General features: G+C 31.3%; 1 protein-coding gene across 1 annotated transcript in view; it reads right to left on the bottom strand.

Annotated features, from left to right (window-relative positions):
• The window catches only part of LOC136988623 (NAD-dependent protein deacylase sirtuin-5, mitochondrial-like), a 19268-nt gene extending 5514 nt beyond the window's left edge, over nt 1–13754 (bottom strand). The window contains exons 1-5 of the mRNA XM_067286532.1: nt 13640–13754; nt 9903–10147; nt 9717–9815; nt 2737–2863; nt 72–159 (exon numbers count right to left, since the gene is read on the bottom strand). Coding sequence (XP_067142633.1) covers nt 72–159; nt 2737–2863; nt 9717–9815; nt 9903–10070 — 482 coding nt within the window. The 5' untranslated portion in view covers nt 10071–10147; nt 13640–13754. The remainder of the gene's footprint in view (nt 1–71; nt 160–2736; nt 2864–9716; nt 9816–9902; nt 10148–13639) is intronic.
• Between the last annotated feature and the right edge of the window lie 1708 nt (nt 13755–15462).

Genomic DNA, 15462 nt, shown 5'->3' on the forward strand with positions numbered 1-15462 from the left:
TTTTACCAAAGCATATTCTATTCAAATCAAATCAAAAATATTAAAGTGAACAAGACCAGATTATTTCTCACCCTTTGCCTTCAAGAGCTGGACAAATAGGGCTGTCTTTGTTTTCTGTAACGTCACCACATTTGGTGCATCGAATTTTAAAGAGTGTACCTGTTGAAAGAAAATCAAGATTAGTTTTTGATCAGCAATTGCATGCTAATGTAAATTAAAATCTAAATAAAAATTTGTTTCAACTGAATGCTTCTTTCTTATTTTAAAATTTTGTTTTATATAAATAAAATAATCTTTTAATTAAAAATTTACTTAAAAATAATCCAAAATTAAATATTCAAATAATACTGTATAAGCAATAATATAAGAATATAAGCATTGTCTTCGTTTGCATTCATTAATAAATTATTTATCATTACTTTTCTGAAAAAAAAAATGTTCATACTTATTAAATTTACTTCCATATCTATTTAATAAAAATACAATACAATTTTTTTTCTTTTAATCATAAAATGCTTGCATCTTTTGAAATCTGATTAATAAATTAACATTGCAAGAGTAAATCAACCAAAATAAATAATTTTTTGTTTTTAAAATTTAATGTATAATTGATTGATAATGCAGTTTCTGGTGTAAATTTACAAAGTTAATTTATCTAATGAGAAAATTTTACAATTATATAGATTGTTATCTGAGTGAGATGTGGAACATTTTGCTTCCGATTAGTTGAACATTTTATTCCCACTTAACTATTTAACTCTTGGAGAAAGTTAAGAGAAATAAATGATTATTTATATAGATTATTAGTATAGTGAATCCAGAAATCATTAATTTAATAGAAGGCACAGAAAGGAAACAATATGCCTTACAAAATTTTTTACTTAGTAACCTGACTTTATTTTATTTGTTTTATTTAGTTTTCTCCAAGTAAAGCTAATAATACACATTACAGAAGTTATTAATTTTTTAACTTTAAGATATTTAATAGAACTTATTCCAACCAGTATTAGATTGGCTACAAATTTTGACCTGGAAAAAAATATATATATGAAACTACATTTGGTATATATGTATATGTATTTATATATGGGCTTATATTATGGGAATGGTTGTCAAGCAAATGGCCACCAAAAAATATGGAATTTCCCAGTGGGCCAGTCCACTATTGTTTCAGAGTTATATAAAACTATGCATAGTAAAAATACATTAAAAAATTATTTGAAAACTTAATAATACCAATATCATCATTATTGAGTAGTTGTTTTTATTATATTAATTAACAAAATAATTAATTTTTAAAGATATAATTTCAATCTACACTAGAGTTGATCAAACAGTCAATCACTAAGTACATAAAATTGAATGAATACTTAGTATTTTGTAATGACAAAGCAACGCACATACGCTGATTTATTCACATATGATTATAGCTTGCAAAGATTAATAGTTATTGATAATGATTAATATTAGCCATTTATTTTGAAAGTGGCCTAAGTCCATTTATGTTAAAATTGAGATATTTAAGGGTTTGTGTTTTAATAAATTTAAAAATATTGGTAACTAATAAAATGGTAGTATAATGTTTTTGTGTTTCTAAAGCTGTATAATTTATCCCTAGGCCACTTTCGAAATAAACGGCTCATATATGTTGTACATGAATACAAGCATATTATGTGAATTTGACTTATTTACAGTGAATACTGTATAGTGTAAAATTATAGGATAGTTTTATACATAAATATGTATATTTATGTACTGTACATGAGAATCTAAATTTAATGAGATACGAGTGTAGGCAGTATTTTAAATATTTATATGCTAAGAAAACGATGAAGATTTAAAATACTGTCTGCACTTACGCCTAACTAACAATGAACTTATTGCAAGACATCATATTAAAAAATTAACTTTGTAATAAAAAAATTAAATGAAAAATTACTTGTGATGTGTAATTTGTTATAATTTGAACAGATTAATTTTTAAATGAAAGAATTTGCAATTAAAATTTTATTAAAATTTATTAAAATTTTATTTATTAAAATATTAAAATTAATATTGCAATTAAAATTTTTCTAAAAATAAGCCGATTCATAAAATCTTACAAATTTCCTATATCTTCTTCCTTTGTTTAGTTGCCTAGTTATTACATTATGTATTATTGTAGATCATGAAATGAGATATTTGAGGGGAGCATGTGATATGGAGGGACTGAATGAGAAATGAAATATCAGAAAAAATTGTTGTGAAAAAGAGAATGTCATATAAAAGATGAGCAAGTATACTTCATGATCATTTGGCCACTGAGGGAATGAATGAAGAGGAATTATTGAACAAAGTATACTAAGGAAAAGAGGAAGAGAAGCAAAACAGGGACAACCAAGGAAATCATAGCTGAAGCAAGTAGATGAGCATTTGAAGGAATGAAAGATTATGAGAATGAGAAATGTGAGAAAGTGTTCTAGAAGAAAGATGAAAGTGATAGAAGCAAAAGAAGTATGCCAAGACAAGTGTGTCTGGAGGAATCTGGTATATGGATGAATCTATTTATGTGTTTACTTGCTGCCCACTTCAACAAATTAGTGCAACAATGTATTTAGATCATGAAAAAATTTTCTGTATCTGGAGTAGCTTACAAAGTCTTGATCTACACTATTGGCATAAAAATTATTAAAATGTGTACACATCTTAGAAATTTTATTTCAGAAAAAATATATTTATGAGTAAAATTCTACTTACCATGTAATTCTATCAAATTTTTTGTTCCTGCAGCCTTATGCAATTCATCTATGTTCTGAGTGATTACAACTAGTTTTTTTCCTTCAGAAGCTAATTTCTTTTCAGCTTCAGCTAATGCCTTATGTGCCTATTTAAATTCATAATATTGCAATTAAAATTTTTCTAAAAATAAGCCGATTCATAAAATCTTACAATTGTATCCAAATCATTAACTAAGAGACAAATTACAGAAAATCACAAAATCATTATTGTATTTAGTACTGTAATAAAAGTCCTTGATAACAAGTATTCAACATTACTAGTTTTAAAATTATTCACAATTTCCATACAAAAAAACAAAATTTATAATTCAATTTAATCATTAAACAAACAGATAATTGCAGTACAAAATGATTATCTACATATTTCTGAATAACTTTTTTTATTATGATTAAATTTCTTAATAAAACTAAAAGTCTAAACAAAAATCAGATTAAAATTAAAGCTGCTTGCTTTAGGAAACAAAACATTTATTTGAAATGTTTTCAGACTATCTTCAGCAACATACAAATCAAGTGTGAAACTGATTATTATGAATATTTGAAAACAAATTGTTTTGGTTTCCAATGCAAACAATTTTGTTTTTCAATTTATTATTATTATTGTGGCATTAAATTAAAATCATACGTTTTAAAATTTTTTCTCAGCAGTTCTTTTAATTTTGATTTAATAATAATGCTGTTTCAGGAATGTTTCAATAAATATAATATATATATATTTTTTAGCTCTTAAATTATGCAGTATAAAAGAAAAATAATAAATTTGCAAAACTGTATAAGGCTTTCTCTATTTTTTAATTACTTCAGTGAAGAATGACAACACATTTGACTCGTTTTATCAATTTTCTATGTTAAAAAGTTATACAAAAATATATATAAACAGAAACTGCAGCACAGAAATGTCTTAAATACTATATAGTCTATAATATTAACTAATATAATTCATGCAATATTTCATCAGAATCATTCTTGTAAATGTTCTTGAGGTATTTATAATTATAAATTTTAAAGTAACTTTCTGAACTCTTGCTAAAACAGACTTTTACTTCAGTACAAATTATAACATTTTTCTAACTACATTAACTAAATTAAATTTTTCAATGTAATTCAAGATTTTATTTCATTTCTAAATTAATAAACAATCTCAAATCTGGTTGACAATGAATGAATAAATTTACTGCTAAATGTTAACTCAACATCTGTTAAGAATAGATTTTATCAGTGCTGGGGAGTTTGAATTTTTTTTTTTTTTTTTGCCATCTTCAACTTGCCAACTCCAACTCTAGTATTTATATATATTATCCAGCATTTCAATTTCAATTTAATTTTCAAGGCTAATTTACTAATTAGTAATGCACTGATGGTATAATGATAATTAGAGGATTGTAGCCATTAATTTTACTTTATTCAAAAGGCAAACAAATTACAAAAGTTTGCAATGTTCCATATATAGAAATAACTTGCCTAGTTTCAAAATTTTAGGTTTATCTACTCCCAAGATACAAAGTAAAATAGATACCAATAGTCACACACATACAGAATTTTGTATAGGTATTTTTTTACATTTTTGGGCTCACAGTGTCAAAATGTCAAAAATGCAAAAATCCACGGGGGTCAAAATTTGACAAATAACCAAATTTTCGCTATGTTATATTCTATAACAGCAAGGAAAGTAAAAATAATTTTAAAATAGTCAGTTAAGGAGTCGGAATTGGCAAATATTTATGTTAACACTGACTGACATACACACTCTTAAACAGCCCAACACGAACTCCCTAGCTTTGGATTTTATTTAATATTTTTTGTACTTTTAAAAACAAATTATTTTCCAATGAAATAAATGCTTAAACTTTATATACTTCAAATTCAGATTTCAGATAGTTTATTTTATTAAACTTTATAATGATAAAGTTAAAGAACTATAATTAATGTAGCAACACGTGTGTTAATATCTACAGAGCATAGGTTAAATACATTTATGAGAAATTAAACCATTACAGCTATAAACAAAGATTATAACACAAAGTATGCAACATTTCCAAGGACATTTCTAAATAGTTCTGAGACAAACATTACAATTCAGATTATTGCTCCTTACAAAAAACAACCAGCTTTCTGATTCTCAGATGAATTCCAGTGTGTGATTAATTTAGAAAGAAAATGCAGCATCTTTTCTTTTGCTGAAAATAAATCATACTGTAAAAGAATAATGATAATGTTTCTGAATTGAAAAACTTAAAGCAATAATGCTATGCCTTAGGCTGTAACTTTTGTAAACATTCTTAAGAGAAATATTCTAATACATACTTTTTTTTATGCTCGTTAATGCATTATTAATTCAAAAAAAATGCCCAGAGATACAACAAACAATTATACAGAAATAGAGCAAAACATCAGTTAATTGAAAATAATCCAACATATTATCAACTAATACTTGAAAATTATCAATATAGCATAATTAAATATAAGTTAATAAAAGAACAGATTCTGCATTATTTTTTTAATATTTGTAACATTTAATAAATTTTGTTTTAAATTCATTTCAAATAAATATGACTCATTACATCAATAATTTTGTGTTTAATGATCCTTTTCCATTTCTAATCTCAAAAATTCAACAGTGTACATAATTTGTCATCATCATCGGATTAATTTAATTAATATAACTGATGTGTTAAAGCCGAATGAGTACCGAATTGATAATTGATGTGTATTATAACGTTCTTTAATGAAATTATAAATTTATCCAAACAGACAGTAATGGCATAGCATACTGATGCCTTGAATTTTTCAATTATTTAATTTCTAAAACATTAAAATTGGAAATAGCTTTTCAATTTTGGTATTTCAAACAAAATATTACAAACCTTTTTATTTATTAACTGCCATAATGAAAAGTAATTTATCTTTAAACTATATTTATTATTTTTAAAATTATTGAAAACATACTGAAAGATTCTCATAATTTTAAAATTGTTATAGTAATTAACAATGTACAACTTATCGCACACAATGTGATACACAATTAATATATATTTATCTCTGCATCACAGATAAGATTGAGTTATTACCTGAAATCATTTCAGTTTATTTTCTGTAAATATTTTTATTTATTGTGATAGTATGGGAACAGTTATCTATAATAAAATAAACCCATTGTATAAACTTTAAATTTTGTTTCTTTGAATTTTATGTAATTTTAATTTGTTTTGAATATAACTTATATCCAATTCTTTCTAAAGATTGATGAACCATACATTATTAAATCTAATTTTACTGTTTAGTTACAGTTTTATTTAATATTCTCATATGGAGGTTAAATCCCAAAAATCTAACCATGCATAATCTTTCTTTTGTATGGCCTTATAATATTCCTCGTAATCATCAGCTATTGTATGAGCTACTCTAACCCTGTTTGTTTCTATATATAGAATGCAGCATGGTGATCATAGAACTCGATTCTTCCATTTACAATCTCTACTTCCCACCTCCACTGCACTCTATCAATCACTTTCCACTGCTTACCCACTCTTTTTCACTCTCTTCCAACTTCTTTCCTTACCAGTGAGTGCAGCCATTAGAGTGCAGCCATTAACCCTTTCTCTAAATAAATAAATAAACCCCAAAAACCCATGTGCGCACAGTCTTGCTATGTATACTTCAAAACAATAATTGATTTTGCACCAAATCTACACTACTTAAAGAATAATTTTAGCAATTGCTTTACACATGCAGTCCAAGTCAATCAGGACTTCAGCAGATTACAAAAAAAAAAAAATACAATATTTCAGACTCCTATGGAAAGAAATTGAGAAGAGTTAGATATAGAAATCATGGAGATTAGTAAAAGGATCTGCTTCAGCAATCAAATGATTAGGTTATTACTATTTTAGAATTTCATTTTATTATGATATCAGAAATGACCTATTATTTGAAAAATAACATCAGGTTTGTAAAGTGCAACCTTGAAGCACAGGATTTCTATCCTTTTGGCTAATTTGGGTCAGAAAATTCTAGCCAAATTAATAAAGTGATCAGACTCTGTGCAACTACTTCCCATGTAAATTGCCAACATTCTAATTTAATTTCTATGAAGAGTTGCAAGATGAAGATTCCCTTAAAAACAGTTATATCTGAAAAAGCTTTTTGCTCAAATTTCAGCAGTATCTGAAGGAAAACATCTAGTCAGAAGAATAATGAGGATTTCAGTTCAAAAATGAAAATGATGAAAAATTATCAAAGGGGAAAACATGAATGTTAGGAAATTCCTGAAGTGCAACTGACAGCTTAAAATAGAATTAATATCCACTAAATAAATTTATTGTCAGACTTGCAGCCACTGAAAATACAAGTACATTATTTACTTTTATATGTATTGGGTTGTTCAGAAAGTTCGTAGCGATTTTTAAGAGAAATAAAAGAAATTGTTTTAATACTAAAAATATACTTTTATTCCATTATGTATGCGCCATTGTTTTTAATGACGTGTTGCCATCTATGGGGCAGCTTCATGATACCCTCTTCGTAGAACATTCCAGTTTTTCCCTCGAAAAACTGATCCATGTGGTTTTTGCAAGCTTCCAAAGGTATCAAAGTGTCATTTTCATTTCGTCTTTCAAGAGAATCACAAATGGAAATGCGATCCAGTAAGTTTTTTTCCGTTAAGTCGTGAGGTATCCAAACGTCGTAACGATTCACGTATCCGAGCTTCTTTAGATGTTGAAATACAGTACTGTTTGATGACTTCACTATGTCTGCAATCTCTCGAGTTGTGTAATGAGGGTTTTCATCCAATAATGCTTTGATCTGGTCCTCTTCAATAACAGGAGGTCTTCCTGAGCGAGGAGCATCTTCAAGGCTGAAATTACCCGTTTTAAATTTTGCAAACCACTTTCGAACAGTTGATTCTGATACAGCACTCCACCATAAACATCACATATCTTTTTTGCTGTTTGTACAGCATTTTTGCCTTTACGAAAAAAGAAAAGAAACAAGTGTCGATAATGCACGTTGTTCGCATCCATTTTTGCAATGAGACAAATTAAACGCTATTTGAATAATCTTAACGGTTTTTTTGTAACAGACGCGTCTCAAGGTCATTTATCGTAATATTCACTGGTTTGTACAATTCTAATCATTTTTGCGTCAATCGGTGTCTCAACTGTCGGCTATCAAAAATCGCTACGAACTTTCCGAACAACCCAATAAAATGTATATTGAAAACTAAATTATACAACTTCAGATCAAAATTATAGATTATGGCAAATAAATTTATTCTATTTATTCTATTCAATATCATTTAAAATTATGTTAAAATCTGACAATTATGATGCTAGTATTAAGCATGAATTATTATTTTGTTGCCACATTGGATCTATGATTTAAACTGATGTATTAAATATCTTTATGTTTAGGCTTGTGTTGTATTCTATGATTAAAAAATGGAAATTATTTTAAATACATGACTGGAATAAGTTTGTGAATTATTCCTTACAATAGGACAGATTTAATGTGTCCACATATTTTAATTTTTTTAGAAATTTTTATTACTTACTTACACTGAAGTGCCAAAAGTCATAGGATACCACCTAATATCTTGTCATACCTCCTTTTGCCCAGCGAAGTGCAGCAACTCGGCATGGCATGAACTGAATAAGTTGTTGAAACTCCCCTGGAGAAATATTGAGCCATGCTGCCTCTATAGCCATCCATAATTGGGCAGGTTATTGCCGGTGCAGGAGTTTGTGCACGAATGGACCTCTTGATTATGTCCCATACATGTTCAATGGGGTTCATGTCAGGCAATCTAGGTGGCCAAATCATTCGCTGGAATTGTCCAGAATGTTCCTCAAACCATTTGCAAACAGTTATGGCCCAGTGACATGGCACATTGTCATCCATAAAGATGCCATCCTTGTTTGGGTACATGAAGTCCATGAATGGCTGCACATGGTCTCCAAGTAGCTGAACATACCATTTCCTGTCATTGTTTGGTTCAGTTGGACCAGAGGACCCAGTCCATGCCATGTAAACACACCCCACACCATTATGGAGTCACCACCAGCTTGCACAGTGCCTTGTTGACAACTTGGATCCATGGCTTTGTGGGGTGTGCGCCATACCCGAACTCTACCATCAGCTCTTACCAACTGAAATCGTGACTCATTGGACCACGCCATGGTTTTCCAGTCATCTAGGGTCCAACCAATATGGTCACGAGCCCAGGTGAGGTGCTGCATGCGATGTCATGCTGTTAGTAAAGGCACTTGAGTTGGTCTTTTGCTGCCATAGCCCATTAATGCCAAATTTTGCTGCAGTGTCCTAATGGATTTGTCCCTCGTACATCCCACATTGATTCCTATGGTTATTTCATGGAGTGTCTGTTCACACTAACAATTCTATGCACACGTTGCCGGTCTCTGTCATTCAGTGCAGACCACTGCGTTGTCCATGGTGGGAGGTTATGCCTGCAATTAGGTATTCTCAGCACACTCTTGACACTGGATCTTGGAACGTTGAATTCTCTAACGATTTCCAAAATGGAATGTCCCATTCATCTAGCTCCAACTACCATTCCGCGTTCAAAGTCTGTTAATTCTTGTCGTGCGGCCATACCCGAGTCAGAAACCTGTTCACATGAATCACTGGCAGACAAATGACAGCCCAGCCAATGCACTGCCCATTTATACGTTTGGTATGCAATACTACTGCCATCTGTATATTTGCATATTGCTAATCCCATGACTTTTGGCACTTCAGTGCATTTGCATTTATAAATTGCAAAACTTTCTGTATTGCTTCCTTACTTTCTTTTGTTTTCTTTAATAGTTATTAATGAACAATAAAAGTTTGTATAAAAAGAATTGACACTCGAATACTTTGTAGCAAATTATTATTGTTTAAAATCATTCTTGGTATCAAAGAAAGAAAAAATTATCTTACTGGATTTGGCTGTTTACTTAACACAAGATCTCGTCTATAACTGTAGAATTCCCAAACAAGAGATGGGTTTGATAAAAATGCTGTTGGTGTTGCTAAATTCTAAATTAAATAAAAATTGATAACACATTTTTAAAAAAAAATAGAAATAAAAGTACATAATATAATAATAGTAAAAAAATCACTTACTTGGGCATTGTATTTTCTCCAATATCCACCAACACCTCGAAATGTTGGAACACCACTCTCTGCACTGATACCTGCTCCTGTCAGTGCTACAATATGAGAGGATTTCTTTAAAACTTCTCGGAATGCAGCAACATCCGAAGAAGGTTGTTTCCTAATAGATTTTGACATGTTTAAACATCTTAAAGCGTTTCGTCTAAATAATACTCAAAGCCATTGAAATTTATGCAATGAAACTCTTCATAATTCTGAAAACGTTTAAAAAATACAATTATTATTATAAATTCAAATATCTAATAAGATTCAGAATTATAAATTACATTATCAATCACCTAAGATAGTAAAAGGTCATTATCAAACATAAATCATAATTTCTTTGGAATTCCATTCCAAAATTTTACTAATTCAATTAATTAATTGATCCATGTTTTGCTGATAACTTTTAATATATTTATACAATGAAAACAGTGAAAGAATAAGTTTTCGTTTCTATACTACCTCAGAAGAAACTGATATAGTTTAATAGCAATAAACTTTTCAATTTTGGACAATAGCTTACAAAAACATAGTAGTATTCAAAATAAGAATAAAACTTCAAAACTCCTGTAAAGATTCTGTTGGTGAGACCTTATTCTATAACTGTAGGATCACCATCTCACATAGGTCTCCTGACATTGAGCTATCCATTGGGATCCCTCTTTCTTGACAGTACACTATCTCATTAAATTGAAGATTGAATTGTAACAAATCAAGTGTGCCAATTCTAAAAGATGCTGATGTAGAGTGCCATCACTGATGAGATGAAAAAAACATATCACAGAGCATACAAAAACAAGGTGGAAGTTTCATGGAGGGATAAAGAGAATTAAAGTTTAGAATAGTGATGTACTGAGGAGGAAAAACTCCTTTTGGTTGAGTTCCATTAAGCTTGTAACCTCAAAATGATACCCCTCTAATTGAGCTGTGAGGATATGGGTGGCCTTTTCTAGTAAGCAGGTGAGTGCTCTGGCTTTGTCCACTACAGGACAGAGTTCTTGCCCATTTGTACATCTTGTGACAAATGCAAACAACTTTGAGACATCTGGGCAGTCGAAAACAAAGAATCCTCACAACACCGCACACGGAGCATCTCAGATGGTTGGAGGCCATAGAAATTTTAAACCTAACTTTGAGTCATCCTGTATAAATTTTGAGAAGGAAATGGTATTGTTGAAAGCATGGCAAGTCCTATTAGACAAAACTTTATAGTCATTAATTGAATGATCGTTATGCACATGATTACACTTACACAGCATTAAATTTATATTTTTGAATGGTCATTTGAATTACGTTGTTTTAAAAATTTTTACAAATAGGCATTAGTTCCGATAACATTCCTTCGGGTAACCATTCAATTGCACCTGAAGAACTTTGAAGGAGTTGGAAACGTTTGTGCTGTGGCCGTCAGCCATATTTTAGTTTTATATAGTTCGTAAGTTCTTTATTTCTTTTCTATTTTCTTCTTTCGTTTCTACTTTCTTACTTCCTTTCCATTGTCTCCAAGCAAATTACATGTAAACCGTTACTGCTTGAGGGGGGATTACCCTTTCTAAGAACCGAGGGTTGAACAAAGAAGGAGGAGATTAAGACTTCCCCGAATTTGGGGAAATAGAGAAAGGAAGGAAGAGCCCAAGGTAATGTGAGAGATGAGTAGTAGTCACTTTTTGGCTGGACCTCGGAGGGAACAGACGTCGTAAGCAGTGCTCCAGATTCGAGAGAGAGTGGAAGAAAGGGGACTGCGGCCGAGAGAGAACCTGCCAAGACCAGAGAAAAAAAGAGGTACGAGGGTCTATAGGACACTGGGAGAATTGGAGAACCTAGACATCAAACTGCTGGTTCAGTAGAAACAGAGAGGAGATCATGATTGTGAGAACACAAATCATTAAGGATATCAACTAAACCACTTGGACCCCGGGTACTTTCTATCTGCCTTTCTATCTTTTCTTTACTTTCCTAGGTTTATCTGTTTCCTTTCCTTATTAGTTTTAAGATAGCTATAAGATTAGTTTTAAATTAGTCATTAAGTTTTTTTTTTCGGTCTTGTGTTACACGCACATGTATTATATACTTGTAAAATAATAAGAGGCTACCCACTTCTCTGTGTAGATATTAAAGTGAAAATCTGTCAAGTTGGGATCTGTGTAACAAAAGAACCATGTTTGGAGAGAATTAAAGGAATACTTATCGTGTGCAATTTTGTTTCTGTGTTGTTATTTGTAATGTTACTCGCGGACTTACAAATATCTCTTTCTGAACAACCACAGTGCAGTGTTTAATTTTTGTATTATATGCACCAGAAGTTGGTTTTGTGTCTGTTGTAGAAAAAGGTAATTTGATCTGAAAGTCGTCCATCCTAATTCTACACAAAAATATCTAATTGAGAGTCATCAGACAATTTAATGAAGGAGTCACTCAAAGTTTGTGTTCTTTAATAGTTATTAATGAACAATAAAAGTTTGTATGAAAAGAATGGACACTCAAATACTTTGTAGGAAATTATTACTGTTTAAAATCATTCTTGGTATCAAAGAAAAAAAAATTATCTTACTGGATTTGGCTGTTTACTTAACACAAGATCCAGAATTGGATTTAGTATTCCATAATTGGTGATTTAGTTCCATATGATGGGATTGTTAATACACAATGCTACCAGGCAATTTAGCATTAGCGTTATTATGAGATAAATTAACACTGAGAACAATGTCTTTTCAATGTTATCTGTGTTTAATGATGAAAAGAAATGTTTTCATCATTAAACACAGGTATATATAGGTTCACATATAGGGGCCACAACAAGAAAGTTGATTAGCTGCATATTGAAACATCAGGGAGGTGTAGGTAACAACAGGCATACTGGCATGATCGGGAGTCGTGTCGCTCTCTCCACTAAGACTATCGCATGTTTAACAGGCAGTCTGGCAAGTCAGCCATATATACCTTCAAGAGAGGCAGATCTTGATCCACGAGCACACTGATCGTCTGCAGTTGGAGTTAGTCCTTTTCACACATCCTCATGTTCCTCTACCTCGGGACCTACAGCCCTCAGCTGCCAACACGCTCGCTATTGCTCTTGGTCAGCTAGTACTACATGCCACTATCACAGCTTGTCCAGCAAACCTAACCTATCCGTCTGAGAGATGACCGTCACCGCTAGGCGGTAAAAAAATCTGAAATGGCATGAAATGCACTGTGAAAGGCAAGAAATTGTAAATATTATAACTTTCTTATTTTTGGTCACTGGTTCAAAAGTAGGGTGTTGTTGAACTCATCTTGGTCCCGAGTTCAAATACATACTCCCAAAATTCCATAGGTGGTAATCTATAGTACAGCCCATAGTTATATTGACTTTTTTAAGTAGTATTAGTGGTAAATGAATTTGTTCTTATAATCATACTTATTAATCACGTAAATAAATTATCACAAAATATTTGCAGAACTTTTAAAGTCATTTCTTAATGTCAATTCAAGCTATAAAAGTTCTTAAATATAAAAACTGGAAGATTTTATCATAAAGGAGTTTTTCATTGTACATTTCATTATAATTTAATAATATGAAATGACTGGAAACATTGTATACAATGAGAGATGCTGAACAACAACTGTTATTCATTTGAAAAAATGTTTCCTGGTTAAGATATGAGGTTATACAAGGGCAAACGTGTCACATGTTTGATCTTAGAATAATTAAAAACATATCTTACTTTTAAAGTACTAGTTTAAATAATTTGTTAAGTTAAACGATACAAATATAAGTGGTTTCTTATATTCTTAATACTGCAAGATTCACACAACGAAAACAAATGACGGCCTTTTAAAATGAATAGTCGACATTAAACGCCACCTACTTTTTTTTTAATTAAATAAAATAAACTCGAAAATTTTTTATGTTATATTTTAAATATTTTTCATAAAATTTTACTTTTTATGTTGATAAAATTCTAATAGTTACATGTAAAATTTTATTTAATGTCGGAAAGTAGGGACTTTCAATTCAATTTTAGGCTTTTTTTTTTCTCTTTCCGCTCTGTGGGCACTAAGAGGGCCTCTTAAACCATGCCTATTATAAGTTCGGCCATGCCCACAATTAGGCAGTCGAGAGGTCAGGGACATATCCGAACGGACCACCCCCGAAAAATTCTTGGAATTTTTCGATCCAAGTCCGCAGAGCGGTAGGCTGCCACCTTGACCGCTCGGCTATCCGGCCGTCCGAATTTTACGCTTATCAAACGACATTTAAAAAAAAAAATTCCGTTTTTGGGTACTAATGGATGCCTTTTTCCGTAATGAGCAAGATAAAAAGTACCCAGTGGCGTGCCGTAACATTTGATGATAGGGAAGCTGTGTTTCTGTAAGAAGCCGACGTACAGGGGCAATCAATTAATTGCGCGTCAGGGCCCGTTCGTATTCGTTTGTTCGATAAGCCAGTAAAAACCGTATACGTCTTCAAATGTATTTTTAATAGATTATCTGACGTACTTAATAAATAACAGAGATAATTATATTGAACTTTTTTATTAGATTCAATTAATTCCCTATGCCCTCTAAATGCCAATTCTTGCTTTGAGAAAAAACATATAACATCTATTAATTTAGATATATCTATTAATCGTAATTATCTTGTTATAATTTTCAATATTTATTTTATGTTGTCTACAAATGTTAAATTCTATTCCGCTTTGATTTCCAAATTGCTTCAATTTTACGAAAGAATCGTCATTCGTCATAAATTTTATCGTCAAAATGTCGAAAATTTTCCATCCTAGTATCCTTCAACTTGGAAGGGTGTGTATATGCTCTTCTAACTAAAGCTCGGAAAGCTGCGATTTTATATGTGTAAGGGTCGGCTGATTTTGCTGGAATAAACCATGGGATGTAGCCAGGTTTATACTATATACCCGTTTCAATCCTTCCTCCATTTAGTCTGATGTTGATATCCAAGAAGTGGGCATTGGTGGTAGACATTTGGTCTATTTTGAGAACATATACACACCCTTCCAAGTTGGAGGATACTAGACTACAGAAGATAGAACGCATCGCGATGGCACATGGGTACAAAAAAGAACTAATAAGAAAGCTAGCACAAGCCTATTCCAGACCACAGGATACGCAAGGTACAACCATTACGCATGGGGATCGGATTCAGGAACCAGCCAGCCGATACGAGGTGGTAGAATACAATCGGCGATTACAGACCTTATATAAGGAAATTGCAACCAAAACTGGTACCAGAGTGGCATACAAAAGGTCCCAAGATATATATATATAAATTGTTGCGCAACTCCAAGGACAAAATGAACCCACTTCGAGCTCCAGGTGTATATAGTATTCCAGTGAGAGATGACAGATTTGAGCGTGAATTGGTATACATTGGCTCCACTAAACGTTCCATCCAACAGAGGGTCAAGGAGCACAGATACGATATAAACCATACTCGTTGCACCACCGCTTTATCCACCTACGCCACCGATCCAGAAGTTCACGCGGACCTATCCAACGCCAAATTGATAAATAGAACCTTTCAGAC

Source organism: Centruroides vittatus, unplaced genomic scaffold (assembly GCF_030686945.1).
Source record: "Centruroides vittatus isolate TY-2023 unplaced genomic scaffold, ASM3068694v2 scaffold_373, whole genome shotgun sequence".
In the NCBI taxonomy this organism is placed as follows: Eukaryota; Metazoa; Arthropoda; class Arachnida; order Scorpiones; family Buthidae; genus Centruroides; species Centruroides vittatus.